At 37.0% G+C, this 15394-nt stretch overlaps 1 protein-coding gene across 4 annotated transcripts in view; it reads right to left on the minus strand.

The window, feature by feature from the left end:
* Positions 1-15394, minus strand: part of FOCAD (focadhesin) — a 310882-nt gene that overhangs the window by 207135 nt on the left and 88353 nt on the right. For all 4 annotated transcript variants that reach the window (XM_045840183.1, XM_045840184.1, XM_045840185.1 and 1 more), the window contains 2 exons: positions 8504-8591; positions 5346-5548 (listed from right to left, as the gene is read on the minus strand). In XM_045840183.1, the coding sequence (XP_045696139.1) occupies positions 5346-5548; positions 8504-8591 (291 nt within the window). The remainder of the gene's footprint in view (positions 1-5345; positions 5549-8503; positions 8592-15394) is intronic.

The following is a 15394-nucleotide window of genomic DNA, read 5'->3' on the forward strand; positions in this document are numbered from 1 at the left end:
CCACACCCTGGCAAACACAATCCATTTTCTGTTCCTCTTCTGGTTATTTTGTATATAGAAACCACGTAGTATGTGGTGTTTTTTGACTGGCTTATTTGGCATCTTTTCATCCATGTTGTAGCTGGCATCAATACCTCATTTCACTGTCAATTATTTTATTGTACAGATGTACAATTTTTATTAATTCATCACTTAATGAACATTAGGATTATTTCTGCTTTTTGGTTATGAATAACACTGATATAAATATTCCTATAAAAGTTTTTGTGAGGCCATAGGTCCTAAATATCTTGAGTGTCCACTTATGAGTGGAGATAATATATATTTTAAAGTAAATACCACTGTAAAAACAAATGAGGAAGCTCTATCCTTACTGATATGGAAAGATCTTCCACATGAAAATACAAGATACAGATAGTATGCCTGAAATACTGCCAATTATTTGTTGGGAAGGGGGGATTGGAAAAGTACCTAGGCAAATTAAAAAGCAATTAACATGCACTAATTTTCATTTCTTTTTTAAAGATTTTATTTATTTATTTATTGTTAGAGAGAAGGGAAGGGAGAGAGAGAGGGAGAGAAACATCAATGTGTGGTTGCCCCCCACTGGGGACCTGGCCTGCAACCCAGGCATGTGCCCTGACTGGGAATCAAACTTGCAACCTTTTAGTTCATAGGCCCACACTCAATCCACTGAGCTACACCAGCCAGGGCCCTAATTTTCATTTTCTTTTGGAGAGGGTGGAATTGACAAGGTGGGAACTGGACAACCAAGATCAAGGATGAGAAGGAGACTACTCATTGTATACCTTTTTATAAGCTTTGAACCATTTTTATGTATTATAATTTATTAAAATTATAATTTTTAAAATTAAATATGTAAATTTTAAAAAAATGTTTTATTTCTTTATTTTTAGAGAGAGTGCAAGGGAAAGAGAAAGACAAGGAGAGAAGCATCAATGTGTGGTTGCCTCTCACATGGTCCCTACTAGGGACCTGGCCTGCAACCCAGGCATATGCCCTGACTGGGAATCAAACCAGCAACCCTTTGGTTCACAGTCCACACTCAATCCACTGAGCTGCACCAGCCAAGGCTAAATACCTAAATTTATTATAACTCTCTCTCTCTAAAAGTACTTTTTTTTTCCTAAAATGAAATTCATTAAAGACTAGAGTCAATTTCTTTAGACTAATAACAAACAGCACTGAACTTGAGATTTAAAAGACAAGGATTTCAGCACAGCCATGGCAACTATTAGCTGTTACACAATCTGTGAGGGGCAGACTTTTTTCATTTGTAAAATAGAAGTTATGACTATCTTCTTGCAAGATTACTGAGGTAGATAATGAGATGATATGCATCAAGCACCTAGCACAGTACCTAAAGTTGCAAAATACAGGGAAATACTATCAGTGTCATCTTTAGGAGAGAAAAATAAAACTGGTAGATAAGGAATAAAAGAAAATAATTGGAAATCACCATGAACCATAAATTAAGTCAAAAGTAGCAATATTACACAGACACGTATCAATAAAAACACTGAAACAGAAAAGAAATCCTACTTTACTTGAACTGTTATGTCCAGGTTTAGGCTCTGTTTCCTGTTTGCTTGCCTTAAGTTAGAGTAGCAGGAGAAAGGCACAGTGTTGGAGTAAGATATCATGGGACAGTCTCTCTGGTCCAATGAGGGATGGGTAGAGTTCCCCAGCACAGTCCCAGGGCAAGGATGCAACAAAGGGTTTTCTCTCAGCACCAGCTGCCAAATCCTGGCCCTCCCAGCCTGTGGGAGTTAGGCTATGTTTTAGAGCAGAGAGTGGGTGTTTACAAATAAGAGATGCTTATGTTTTAGATATACTATATCTCAATAAAAAAATAAAAGAAAAACCATACAAAAATAGCATTTCAATGACTATTAAATGGTTATAGTAAAACATCCTTTATGGATGTAAAAATGAATCTTTATTTTAAAAAGCTTTTAGTAAAAATATTCAGGTAATATCAACAATAAGCCAGACATCCATAGCAGTACATTGTCTAAAAAGGTCTGAAAAAGAAATTGTGAGTACAGGTGAACAATACAGATTTTCATTAACTTTAAAGAATAATACTCATCTATCATAGTAACTAAAACAGGCTTAACAAAAGTGGAGCCAGGAGTTGATCAGGAGAAGGGGTACGGAAACTCAAACCTGGAGGCCTTTAAGATAGGTTTTGTTAGAAGAGATTTAATCACTCAGGAGACCAGAAACAGAAGACTGGATTAGATTAAAGCCTGAAGTGGGTCTTTCTGCTGTCAGCCTTTATGAAGAATCTACTCAAGAGTTGAGAGGCTTGGGGGTAGCTGATTACTACCAAATGATAACCCACACCATCCTCTGTATCCATGCTAATCAGAACATAAAGATAGAAGAGTAAGATCTAAGATTTACTAATTCCTTTTAACTTTCAATTAAAAACTTTCAAGAAACCAGTTTACTTCAACTTACTACTGATTTACTAGTTCCCTGTAACTCCTGTTATTTACTAATGAATAATTCTTTGTATTGAATTTTCCTTTGTTCAAATTACCAGAGTGGTTTCTGCCTCCTGACTGAACCCTGACTCAAACACTGGTGCATTCTCACCCTACCCACCTCTGCCACATTCTCTGGGGGCAACGGCAGCAAGATGTTAAACACTTTAGAACTTACAACTAGTGTTTGTTTTTTTTTAACCTAGGAGAACACAAATAGCCTAATAGAAAAGGATCCTGTTTCCCATACAGTACTCAAAAATGTTAAGTTTATTAGATTATATTAACGTTTTATTTTAAAGAGATGAATGCCTAGTTTGGTATCTTACATTTTTTAATTCTTAGAAGTAGAAAGAAATAAAATGTGTTTTATTTCATGGTTATCAACACTTCAGACACAGGACAGGCAATCCAGAACTGCGTGGCACAGGGTACACACCCTTGCTTTCATTCACCAGAAGAACTCGGCTTCTAGAGAACTGCTCTAGCTCTAAACCAAACACTCGAAATTGGAGTCACCAATCTATAGTGAACTAATAAAAACAAAAACAACCATGGTATTTCCATAATAAATCAAGATGGTAAAATTATCTTATCAGAAGCACACATTGCTCTCTGAACAGAAATTTACTGAATGTCTACCATGTGCTAAACAATGGGTCAGACGTAAAGGATGCCAAGATTGGCTAGGATGTTACCTATTCGAGTATGTGGAAAATACTAAAGTAATTTAACAACTAGCTAAAATATTTTTGATTCTCTCATCTATGGTCAGCTAAAAAAGATAAAGCAGAAATATTTTGAGTGGGAAAAAATATAAAAAATTTCAACAATTGTTGCAATTTAAATATTAGCATACTTGGAAAATAAAGGCAAAGCATGAAAAGGGCCAAGATTCTTTCCCTCAGTGAGCTCACAGAATAGTTGGAGGTACAAATCTGTAACCCCCTAAATTAAACAAAACATTACTTAGTGAAGTGCTATGGATGCAAAGAAGAGTAATTAGTTCTTTCTCAGGGAGGCTGAGAACTTTTAGATGGGTCTTAAAGGATGAATAGGTTAGGCAAAGATCCTGGAAAAACCTTGGCGAGTTTGGAGCATGTTAAATCTATAAGTATGTTTGGAATACAGAGTCCAGGACAGGTGCAGAAGAAAAGCCAAAAGGCTTAAATTTTTTAAAAGGGTGATCATATATATACTCAAAGCACCACACTATCATCAGGAGGTGTTTATAGCTCTAATAGTATTCTTCCCTCCTCTGTCTCAGCCAGCTGCTGAAGAGAAAGCCTCACTATTAGTGTTGATAAATAAGATTCACACACCTGAGCAAATAGTAAGCTGAGTACTTTAGTATTAGAGTTTGGGTGATCCTCAGTAAATATCACTTATGATTTAAAGGAACAGAACTCTTAAACATAGTACATCCCATCCTGCTCCCAGCCCCATTCAGAATCCAACCATTGTTCTGCATGGGCAAGTCAAAAGGGAAGGTAAAAAGCTACTAGAAAATTTTGGTTACATTTTGCACTCCCATTAGGGTAGATGTAAGAACTGCCTTCTTTTAATACAAAACAATTACATATTTCAAGTTTTAAAGATTCAGTCAAACAATAAGAATTTAGGAAGCTATAGGATACATTCAATTTGCCTATAGGCTAGTTTCTGCTACATGATCTAACACAGAATGACAATGCCTGGATTTCTGCTGCTAGGACATTTAACAATACTAGAGGTATCTGCTTTTACAGATGGAACAACTATGGCCCTAGTTTGCATTTATGTAATTTCTCTCTCCATGGAGACTTAGATGCTTCAACAGTTTTATCTTATTGTACCCTCATTCAATCCCCATAAAAGTAATAGTTGGGAAGTAATAAGTTTCACTGAAGACAAACTGAAATAGCAAAAGAGAGAAGGTCTGACAAATATAGGCCTAGAACCCAGCCATTATCCAGACACTCACAACACAATAATATACAAAGGAACAGGAACAGTGAGACTGACAAGGTGGAATGAGCAGGAAGAGGAAAGGAGTGTGACCGGCCTGCCATCATCCCACTGAAGGCAGCAGAGCACACAGGAGACACCAACAACCAGTATGTTAGGGAATGTGGTCCAAGGTGTCATATTCAAAACTGAAGTCTTAGTTCTTACAGATCCCAGAACGTCAGAGAGATTTCCCACCTCGGACTATCCCAGATCCAGCAATATGCTGCCCTTACTAAACAGTATGATTAGAAAAAAAAAGCAGTCCATGCTCAAGTAAGTGGGAGAAGCACTGGGTGAAATAGAACTAGTTGCTTTCCTGCAGGATTACTCAGGACCTTTAGTTACTAATGTACACTGGAAAATCAAAGAGTAAAAAAGATTATACAACATCTCTACCCTGGCCAGTGTGGTTCAGTCGGTTGGAGCCTTATCCTGTAACTGAAAGGTCGCAGGACCGATTGCCGGTCAGGGCACAGGCCTAGGCTAAGGGTTCAGTCCCTGGTCAGGGTGCATGCAAGAGGTAACCTATCAATATTTCTCTCCCCCTCTCTCTTCCTCCTTTTCCTCTCTCTCTAAAATATCAATAAAGCATGTCCCCAGTGAGGATAAAATTATATAGCATTTCCAAAACTTATTTTACAATAGGATTATCCTTCCTTCTCACTATCCAGAAAAATATACTAACATGGACAAAACTGCCTGTCTGACAATACAGTAAGTTCACAAAGACAGTTTAAACCCAAACACATACTTCATCAGAAGGTGAGGTTATCTGCAGAGACCTATAAACCCTGCATTACCAGTTTACCTTTATTTAAGGAAACCAAGGATGAACTTCATTACCTTTTGGTGGTCGACTCTATAGCACTCCTGCTGTACTGTTTCCAAAAGTTTTAGGGCCAACTGCTGCCTCGAGGGACCGTCTTCATCCACGGATATGCAGTCTTCCAAGGCAGTAGAAGATAATATCTGCAGAACTGGCATTATTAGCAGCGAGGATGACTTTGGAATTTTCTGACCCTCAGCAAAAGAGAGGAGCTTCAAAGCTATTTATCAAAACAACAATTCATGTTTTTAAAAATTAGTACCACAGCCAAACAAAACGATATTTTATTAAAGGGTGATATGCAAGAAGTTTTCTTAGCCCTTTATAACTGGGTCAGGCATATAAATAAAATGAGAAATCTTATCTTTTTAGAAATAAAAGGAACATAAAAATTAACTAGCATCTAAAACAATCTGTTTCTGTATACAAGTGAAAACCTGATGATATTCTTAGAAAAAAATATGTATCATATATCATAAAGTATAAATCAACTCTTTTTTTGGTCAATACAAATTTCTTTAAAATACAGTTCAACTTTCATCCCTGTTCTGTCAGATCCTTCCACCGCCTTCGACAGAGCCAAGAGACCACAGAGTTTCCAGTCAGTGGATAGCGAGACTGATGTATGTGCTTCCCTTACAAGCCCAACTGAGAATTATATGACGAGATTAGTAAATAAACAAGCTGAAGCAGGGTTATCTTTCCACTTCAATTACTAAGAAGCAAATCAGGAAAGTCTCAAAGTTCATGAACAGCATAACAGTCAAACCCAATTTTACGAATGATTTTTTTTAATATGGAAACTCAACTTCCACATCAGAACCAATATGAGCAAATGTATGATGACTTAGTTAAATGTATGGTCTCCCCTAGACAGAATGAGTTAAAGCATAAATGAACTTTTTTCATGGTTATCAAATGGACCCTGATTTACTGAGTGATGTTATTCATAGACTTCCAAGCTATAATTATCAAAGCAATGAACTGATATGCCCACTACAAAACAAAAAATTCTACAAACCTTAAATCATGTGAGTTGCCAGCATTTGTTATTAAACCACCTGGAAGTCAAACCTGAATATGGTATGAAGTACAAATACAGTATGATATACTTCATAGTGTACATCAGTTTCTCTGCTTCTCTAACACTATTTACATTTTTCCCTAAATATTAGTTTTAATACATAATCGTCTCTGAGACATCATGAAAATTCATTATGTTTAACAAACCAGGAAATGCATATAATACAAATATTTATATATTTTATATTATAAATCTTCCAGGCACTTGTATAAATTTATAGTCAAGGCTGGGGATAATAATTAAGAGGCATAATACTATTTATGCAGTACATTTTTAAAATTTGAACTAATCAATATACTTTTGGTTATTCTACTTCTTTAAATACTTGTCCCCAAAATAGTAAACAATAGTTCTTCCTTACTTTTCAACAAGACATGCTAGCTTAGTAATTTCCAATATGATTTATTCAATCTAACTAAATTAACTTCCAACTACAGACACAGGCTTATAAGACAAAAACTCTGATATCCAGCAAATCAACACGTTGGGAGTGTTTGGGCCTGTAGCATCCTGTTACACATGAAACACAACAAGAGTGTAGCTTCAGAATTAAAAATGGGCTTCCCTACAGCTTTGAAATTTCTTTTTGTCAAAAAAGAAAATCTATTTATATGAAATATTCACAAAAAGCAAGTTTATATAGGCAGAAGGCACATCAGTGCTTGTCTGGGGCAGAGGGTGGGACTGAGGATTAACTGTGAGTGGGCACAGACATATGCAAGGGGGGAGGTGATGGCAATGTTTGAAAACTAAATTGTGGTTCTGGTGGCATAACTCTGTAAACTTAGTGAAAGGACACTTTATCCTACAGTTAAAATGGTAAAAATCATGGTAAATAAATAACATCTCAATAAAGCTGTTTAAAAACCTACTGCTATCAGAAGCAGCAGCACTAGGAAACTACACACATGGGAGGATGCCACATGCTCTGTTACAAGAAACAAAAGGACGAGTGAGGAAGGCACAAACGAGCATTAAGTCCCACAGGCAAAGCAGGGTAGAAACCAATCAAACCCCAAGAGCCAAGGGTCCTCTTCCACATGCTGAAGCCGTTACCAATGTAGACTCTACATGCAAGAGCAATTCACCCTCAAAATCATAATGAATTAAAATGCCCAGAATAATAAACTATACAATCGGCAATTACCTCAAGCACATTTTTAAAATGAGGGTGGGAATGTATCAATGTATCATACCACTATACAACATAATTTAAATTTTTTTTATTTTATTGATTTTAAAGAGAGGGAAAGGGGATAGTGAAGAGAGAGATCAATTTGTTGATCCACTTTTTTATGCATTCATTGGTTGTTTCTTGTATGGGCCCTGACAAGAGATTGAACCTACAACCTTAGTGTATCAAGATGAAACTCTAACCTAACCAACTAAGCCACCCTGCCAGGGCTTCTATATAACATAATTTAGACAGAGTATCCAATACCACACAGACTATACTGGACCAAATAAAGCCAGGCAACTTTAATGTAAAAGCTGCATTTAAAGGTGTGACTTACTTGCTAATCTGCCACCTTGATTCTTTACCACATTATTCTTAAATGGAACATTTTTGCCTCCCTTTAGCCCCATTCCTCACTTTTCTTCAGATCACACTGGACAGTCAGAAGAATGTTATCTTTCATGTGTTCTAGCTAACTTAATACAATAACCATAAATTAAATCTTGTCCAATGTGGCAAGAGTTTTGAATAGTAAAGCTACATACTTTTAAAAAACAAATACAAATGTTAAATGTTTCTTTTGTTTCAAGGGCTTTATGCTATTGATTCTGAGTATGTTGTACAACTGTTAATAGGTGATATGTCCTTTAATATATTCATGGATGTCATTGCTACATGATTCAGACTATAATGCCCTAACAAACAGCCAAAATACTTAGTAGGTTCTGACACATAGAACCCTATTAGACAAGAAAAAGAAGGCCTAGTTGATAATGACTAATTCAAAACTTCCAGAACAGAAACTCAAAATACATAGGATTTTATATCATAACAGGATATACACAGGTCAAGTGACTACTGTCAACACTCAGGTTACATTTACTTTTTACTCTAATGAGTATACGTTTATTTACCGAAACTTAAGACGGGCTTCTGCTGACTTGCTGGAGTCTGTAGAAGCAGTAAAGCTAGTCCAATTATGACCAGTTCAACAGGAAAATCCTACAGAAGAAAACAAAAAGAGCTGTTAAGAGGCCCAGAGCCATGGCTTTATAACATGTATCCAGGGAGAGTATATTCAACAGGAAAGATTATAAACCTATTACAGTCGTCCTCCATACCTGTGGGCTCCGTATTCACAGATTCAACCAACTACAAATTAAAAATGTCTTTTAAAAAATGTTACATTGTTGTTGACATTTACTATGTACTTAAGACCTACAATGGTTGCACCTGTACCCAATAGGTACAGACTTTTTTCCTTGTCATTATTCTCTATTATTCCCTAAGCAATACATTATAACAACTATTTACATAGCATTTACATTGTACTAGGTATTATAAGTAGTCTAGAGATGATTTAAGGTATATAGGAGGATGTGCATACACTATCTGCAGAAACGATGTTATTTTATGTAAGAAACTTGAGCATCACTAAGGTTAGTATCCACAGGGGTCCTGGAACCAATCCTCCAAGGATACCAAGGGAGACTGTATGCAAAATACCTACAGTAAGCCTGCTCTACTAAAGGAAGAATTGGTGAATGCCTAAGAAGTCATACATAAATTTCAAACCTTATCATATCTGAACAAAAAGCAATAGGCTAAAAAAAAATTAGAGGAATAATACCTTAACACAATAGATCTGCAAGTTTTGAAAACAGAATCTTTGCAAGCCACTGAAAACTACCTGAAATCCTTAATTTAAGAATATTTCATTTCTGAAAAGTAGCTCAGTTGTCTACTTACCTAATACAGATATGATTCATCTACATAATTTGCATAATGAATTACACTAAACAAATTTTAATAAATCATATCATAATAAAGGAAACATTAGTACCCAGAGAGGCAGAGATTATTTATAAATTACAGTAATTTATTAAGCATATTTAAATGCAGCAAAGCAATAACCATAGAAAGTTAAAATTATTAATTTCACTAAGTTTTCGAACAAAATGAAAAAGAGAAGGATATACACATTAAGTTCCAATAAATAAGATGCAAATGACATTAGATGTTATTTGAGTATTCTAAATACAGAGAAGATTAGTGTATTATGGAACTAAAGAAGAAAGGTCCACCATATGTTGCTAAAATTACTTCATTCTGAAATTTCACAGAAGTGCCTACAAAAGAGAAATACCTATAAATCATAAGGATAGGCAAAGAGAATAAAATGGATATGTGAGGTAGAGCCACATTAAGGAAACACTTGAAAGAAAACAGTCTGAGCCATTCAGAAGTTATAATCTTGGAGATGCTATCAACTCTGGCACGAATTAATAAATATATATCTATAAATCTGGGTTATACATTTTAAAAGGTGAAATTAACCCTGACTGGTATAGCTCAGTGGATTGAGTGCCAGCCTGTGAACCAAAGGGTCACCAGTTTGATTCCCAGTCAGGGCACATTGTCTGAGCTGCAGGTCAGGCCCCCAGTAGGGGGCACATGAGAGGCAACCCTACATTGATGTTTCTTTCCCTCTCTTTCTCCCTCCCTTCTAAAAATAAGTAAAATCTTTTTTTAAAAAAAGGTGAAATTAATCAAACTGCAAAATCTTCTAAAGTGTTTGTTTATGAACTTCAAAAACCCAGCTAAAGAGAAAATTTAATTTGTGAGTATTCTTGAATGAAATATATTCTAATTTGTGTTTTTTGCATCTTTATATAGTCATTATTTTAAAATACCATCAACAACCATGAAGCAACTGTTACCTATTTGAGGACAATAAATGCATTTTGAAACAAATACACTTATAGTATATACCATCACACTATTCTTTCCCATTATCTTTTCCTCAATTTCATTTCAAACTCTGCAAGTGCATAAGAAAACAAAAAGAAAACCAGCACAGGAATTTAAATTTCAAACTTAGTGGCTACCAAGAGAATCAGACACAGAAGTATTACTGTATGCTAATGCTATCACTGGAAAGCCTTTTCACACAAGCTGTCACTGAAAGGGTCATAGTGTAGCTTTTCAGTGTTCTTCAGTGGCCTAGAAGCATTTTAAGTGGATGGGACTTAAAGGTATGAAGGCATAAACAAGACTAGCCTGTTCAGAACAGAGGGTGAAAGGAAAATAGCTGGAGATTCAAGACATCAAAAATAAGGAAAAGTAATTGTGGAGGATTAAACTAAATAATCTTAAACTACTTACACTTCTGAGAGGTTACAAGATTTTTGTTTGATTTTTTCTCTATTTTTTATATACCTGTATCAAAATTTTTTAAGCTTTTATTTATTTATTTTTAGAGAGAGGGAAAAGGAGGGAGAAAGGGAGGGAGAGAAACATCAATGTGTAGTTGCCTCTCTCGTGGCCTCCACTGGGGACCTGGCTTGCAACCCTGGCACATGCCCTGACTGGGAATCAAACCAGTGACCCTTTGTTTCACAGCCCACGCTCAATACACTAAGCTACACCAGCCAGGGCATGTATTAAAATTTTTATCAGGTACAATTCTGTTAATTATAGACTACGAATAATATAAGTTTTTGGTGTACAGTAGGAATAGGTTAAGTGTGGATCCTTCCTTGCTCCTTAAGGCAGGAGAAAGATCCTCCAATGGGTGATTTTTTTTATTGTTGACACTATCACATGTGATTGATTGATTTTTGATGGACACCAAAAATGGTACCATTTCATGAGATCTTTTAATAAAAGCCTGTGTTGGACATGACATGTGCCAATTCAAATACTACAGCCACTGCTGTAGTTACTCTTGCTCCTTGCCCCAGATCAGTAAGAGATGCAGAAGCACAGGGAAGTTAAAGCCCCACAGGCCAAAGTTTGAGAACTGGGCAAGAGAAGCCCAAGGACAAATATCTCCCCCTTCCTTCAGGAAGATTCTGAGATATACTTTCTACTTCTCAGAATATTCTGTGGGATGGAGCAACTGGTTGCTTGTAGCAGTGGCCAAACTGATAATACAGTTAAACCTCAGTTCTCATATGCCTCAGTTCTGGAACAATTCAATTCTCAGCCAAGTTGTGCATAGAAAAAAATATCTCAGTCGTCCAACAAAACTTCACTTTCTGATTCTCCACCCAATAACCCCCTCATGTTAATACCTATATAATCAGTCACGCATCTCTCAGGCAATAAACAAAGACATTCAGTATTTGAACAAACTACTTCTCCAACAGTTTTCCAGAATGAAGTTTGAGAACTGAGGTTCTGCTGTATTTGTGTTGCCTCTGCCATGGTCAATATTTCACTGTTCTTGTCCCTCTCCCACCTGCTTCCTGTGATCACACTTGCAAATGAACTCCTGCCCCATCATCCCCAGCTTTGTGGAAATGTATGTAATGGGGTACATTAGACCAGAGATTGCCAGAAACTCAGGCAAGGGACCCCAATTCGAGCAGGGTGCCCCAGATAAGGTTAGGGCCAGCTACCTCCCACTCAGAAGGAAGGGAGCTGCAAAAGTGCTGGTTAGGAGGCACTCATGGGGGCAGATTAAAATAGCAACCATGAGCTGAGGGGGCTAGATGCTGCCAGACAAAGAGAGACCTGTGTGTGGCTGAGGAACTTTTGCCCTCACTAAAGATGGCAGCAAAACAGAGTCAAAGAAGCTAGGTTTTTCACTACATATAGAATGGGGCAAAAGTAAGTTTACGGTTATTCATATGGAAAATAATACAATAATTAATAATACAAGAATAAACTGTTTTGCATGCTCACAACTGTAAACTTACTTTTGCCTCGCCCTCTATACTTCAAGGAAAAAAAGTAAGGGAGGGCATGGAAGGGGACACCTTTAGTATAAAAGATACCTAAAAGATCATGCATGCCAAAACTATACTATGTGTAGGCACACACATTTAGGTGTTAAAACTATTTTAAACATGTAAGAAAGATATTCCTACAGAAGTCAGGGTGGTCAGGGGACAGAGGTGGCTGTGATTAATGTAACAGGATGCAGAGCTGGGGGGCGAGTCCCAAAAAGAGCAAAGCATATTTACCGTAGCCCATGGTGGGGAATGGGGAAGGACATGATACAGCATTAAGATATTTTTTATAACAAAAGGCAAGTTAATCATTGTGCTGCTGCCCCGGGAGAAATGTGGACATGATTCTAAGAGCATTCACTGACTTGTGACATAGCCAGGGCAGTTGGCTCACCCGGATGTCCTGTATCATGAGGTACTCTTGCCCTGACTAAAGATGGCAGCCAAACAAAGGTAAAAAGATTCAGGGAACTGGCAAAAACAGCTCATTGTAGGAGGGGCTGGATATCAGGTCACATATGAAGCTCTGGGTGAGCATTTAAAATAAGGGCAGGCAGCCATGAAATAGCAGCCATGAGGTTTAAAAGGATATAGAAGGGCCATCCCACCAGCCATGCGGACAGTAGTGAGTGGCAGCCATAAGGAAGGCAGCCAATAAGGGGGATTCAGCCAGGAGGTGTGGTGTGTAAGGAGGTGCCACTCAGTCTGGAGTAAGGAGATGCCATGTAGTTTTGGATTACAAGCTGGAGTAGGAAAGAGGAGACCTGATAGGAAACCTGCTTGGAGAACACAGAGGTAGAACTGATACAGCTGGGAATTACTGGAACCTGTCTCGCCATACCTGCATTAGTGGGAGATGCCTGGAATGCTAAACAGTGTACCAGGAATGCTGAGCCACGGACTTCTGCTTTTCTGAAAGATGGTACCTCTTACTGGTATATTCTGTAACTGGCCTGGTTTGGCAAAGTGGGGCAGGACTATGTGTTTTCTGGGTATTTTAAAGGGAGTGGGACTTAACGGAAGAAATCCACCATTACTATGAAACTGCATAACCTTTAAACAACCCTTTCCTTTTTTCCCAAACTTTTGCATCGGGAGTCACACTTTTTGGCAGCGGGCAATCAAACCCCACAGGTGTTCCAGAACAGCATAGGTGGCTTTCTGTAACATTTGGATGGAGCTTGTGGGAAACTTCTGTGGCAGCTCAAAAAGTTCAAACTCTGTGATACTTACTAGGGTGTTTGCCTTATATGTGGTGGGGGAAGTGGGGCATTACTTGTGAGGGTCTAGTTTAAAAACCAGATACTTAAGGCCCATTCAGCCCTGCTAATTCAGTATCTATAGAGGTAAGCCCCAGGCACTTGCATTTTAATAAACTCTGCCTAGTGATTTTTATGCACACTTGTTTGAACCATTTCACTGGAAGGTAAACTTCACAACTCTTATTTGTTTTCACCTAATTGCTTGTAGCAAAGTGTTTGCCATAGAAGCCTAACAAATATATACTAAATGTGTATGTGGGAGAGGGGCAGCTACACAATAAAATGGTCAGAGAATGATAGTAATTTTACAGTAACTCTACAAAATTATAATTGATATTATGTCCACTACTCAAATGAATCTAGGACAACCTAAAGAAAAATATGAGTTATAGTTAAAACACATAACTCCTAGTAATTTAGCCATATAATATTTATCCATTCAATATCTGTTTATATTTTTCTATGTATTTTCTATATATTATCATATACCTAATAGGTATAACTATGTATGATATAGTTACACAGGTATATAATATAGGTATAATTATATATCTAAATGTGATATGATATTATATATATTTATATAATATGTAATAGGTATTCTATAATATGACAGATATATATTACTATATATTAATGCATATTACCAGTATATATAATAGATAATACATGCAATACTACAACATAAATATATTATATAACAGTCTAAAATAGCATTATCTATAGAGTCCCAGCACATGTGAAATCACTGTAACCACAAGATTGACAAATTGACAAATGAATTATTTGAGCCTTCATCAATTCCCTCCTCTCATGAAAATCTCTCCATTTCCTTACCTGCCATTCACTCTCTTAACCCAGTTTGGTTGCTACCACCACCACTCCACTAAACCTGCTTCCTCCAATGTGAAGAATAAACTTCGGCTCGCTGAAGAGTATACTGACTTTATATCCTCTTACTTTAAATCCTCTCTCCATGCCACGGTTGACCATCCCCCTTTTTGAGATATCCCTTCCCTTCATTTTCATACCATCTGTATGAAAACATCCCTTCTGTTTGTCATACAATCTTCTAGCCACACTTTCCCAGATTCCTCTTCACCGGCACACTCCAAGTATCAACAGTGCCTGTGCAGCTGCAACACAAGCCTTGTCATGCAGTCCCTCAGTAAAACCCTTATCACAAAGTAAATATCTACAAATCTACACCTTTAGCTTAGGCTTCCATCCAGAATTTTAAAACCATGCAGCCAATAATTTATGATGCATACATACCTCAAACCAAGCACATCTCAAACCAAATTTATCATTTTCCCTCTAACACCAGCCACCATTTCCCAAAGTGAATGGCACTAACCTGTTGTACAAAATAGAAATCTCAAACTCTACCAAGGACCTCTCCTTCACCATCTAATCAACCACAAGGCCTATTGACTTAATCTGCTATATTTTTCTTTTCCCATTTTCATTTCCCTAATTAGCACCTTGCTATAAACTAAATTGTGTCCTTCTAACCCCAAATTCATTCGCTGAAGCCCTATCTGCCAATATAAGTGTTTGGAGTAAGGAACCAATTAAAGTTTAAATGAGATCATAACAGTGGGGCCTTTAACAGTCAGATTAGTGTCCTTTTAAGAAGAAACAATAGAAAATTCACTCCTGCTCTCTACCATGTGAGGACACAGCAAGACAGCATCTGTCTACACACCAAGAAGACAGCTTTTGCTAGGAATCAAATCAGCCAACATCCTGATCTTGAACTTTCTAGTCTCTAGAACTGGAAGGAAAAAACTCCATTGTTAAAGCT

The sequence above is a fragment of the Phyllostomus hastatus genome, unplaced genomic scaffold, assembly GCF_019186645.2.
Source record: "Phyllostomus hastatus isolate PE091 unplaced genomic scaffold, TTU_PhHast_1.1 phas_contig_34, whole genome shotgun sequence".
In the NCBI taxonomy this organism is placed as follows: Eukaryota; Metazoa; Chordata; class Mammalia; order Chiroptera; family Phyllostomidae; genus Phyllostomus; species Phyllostomus hastatus.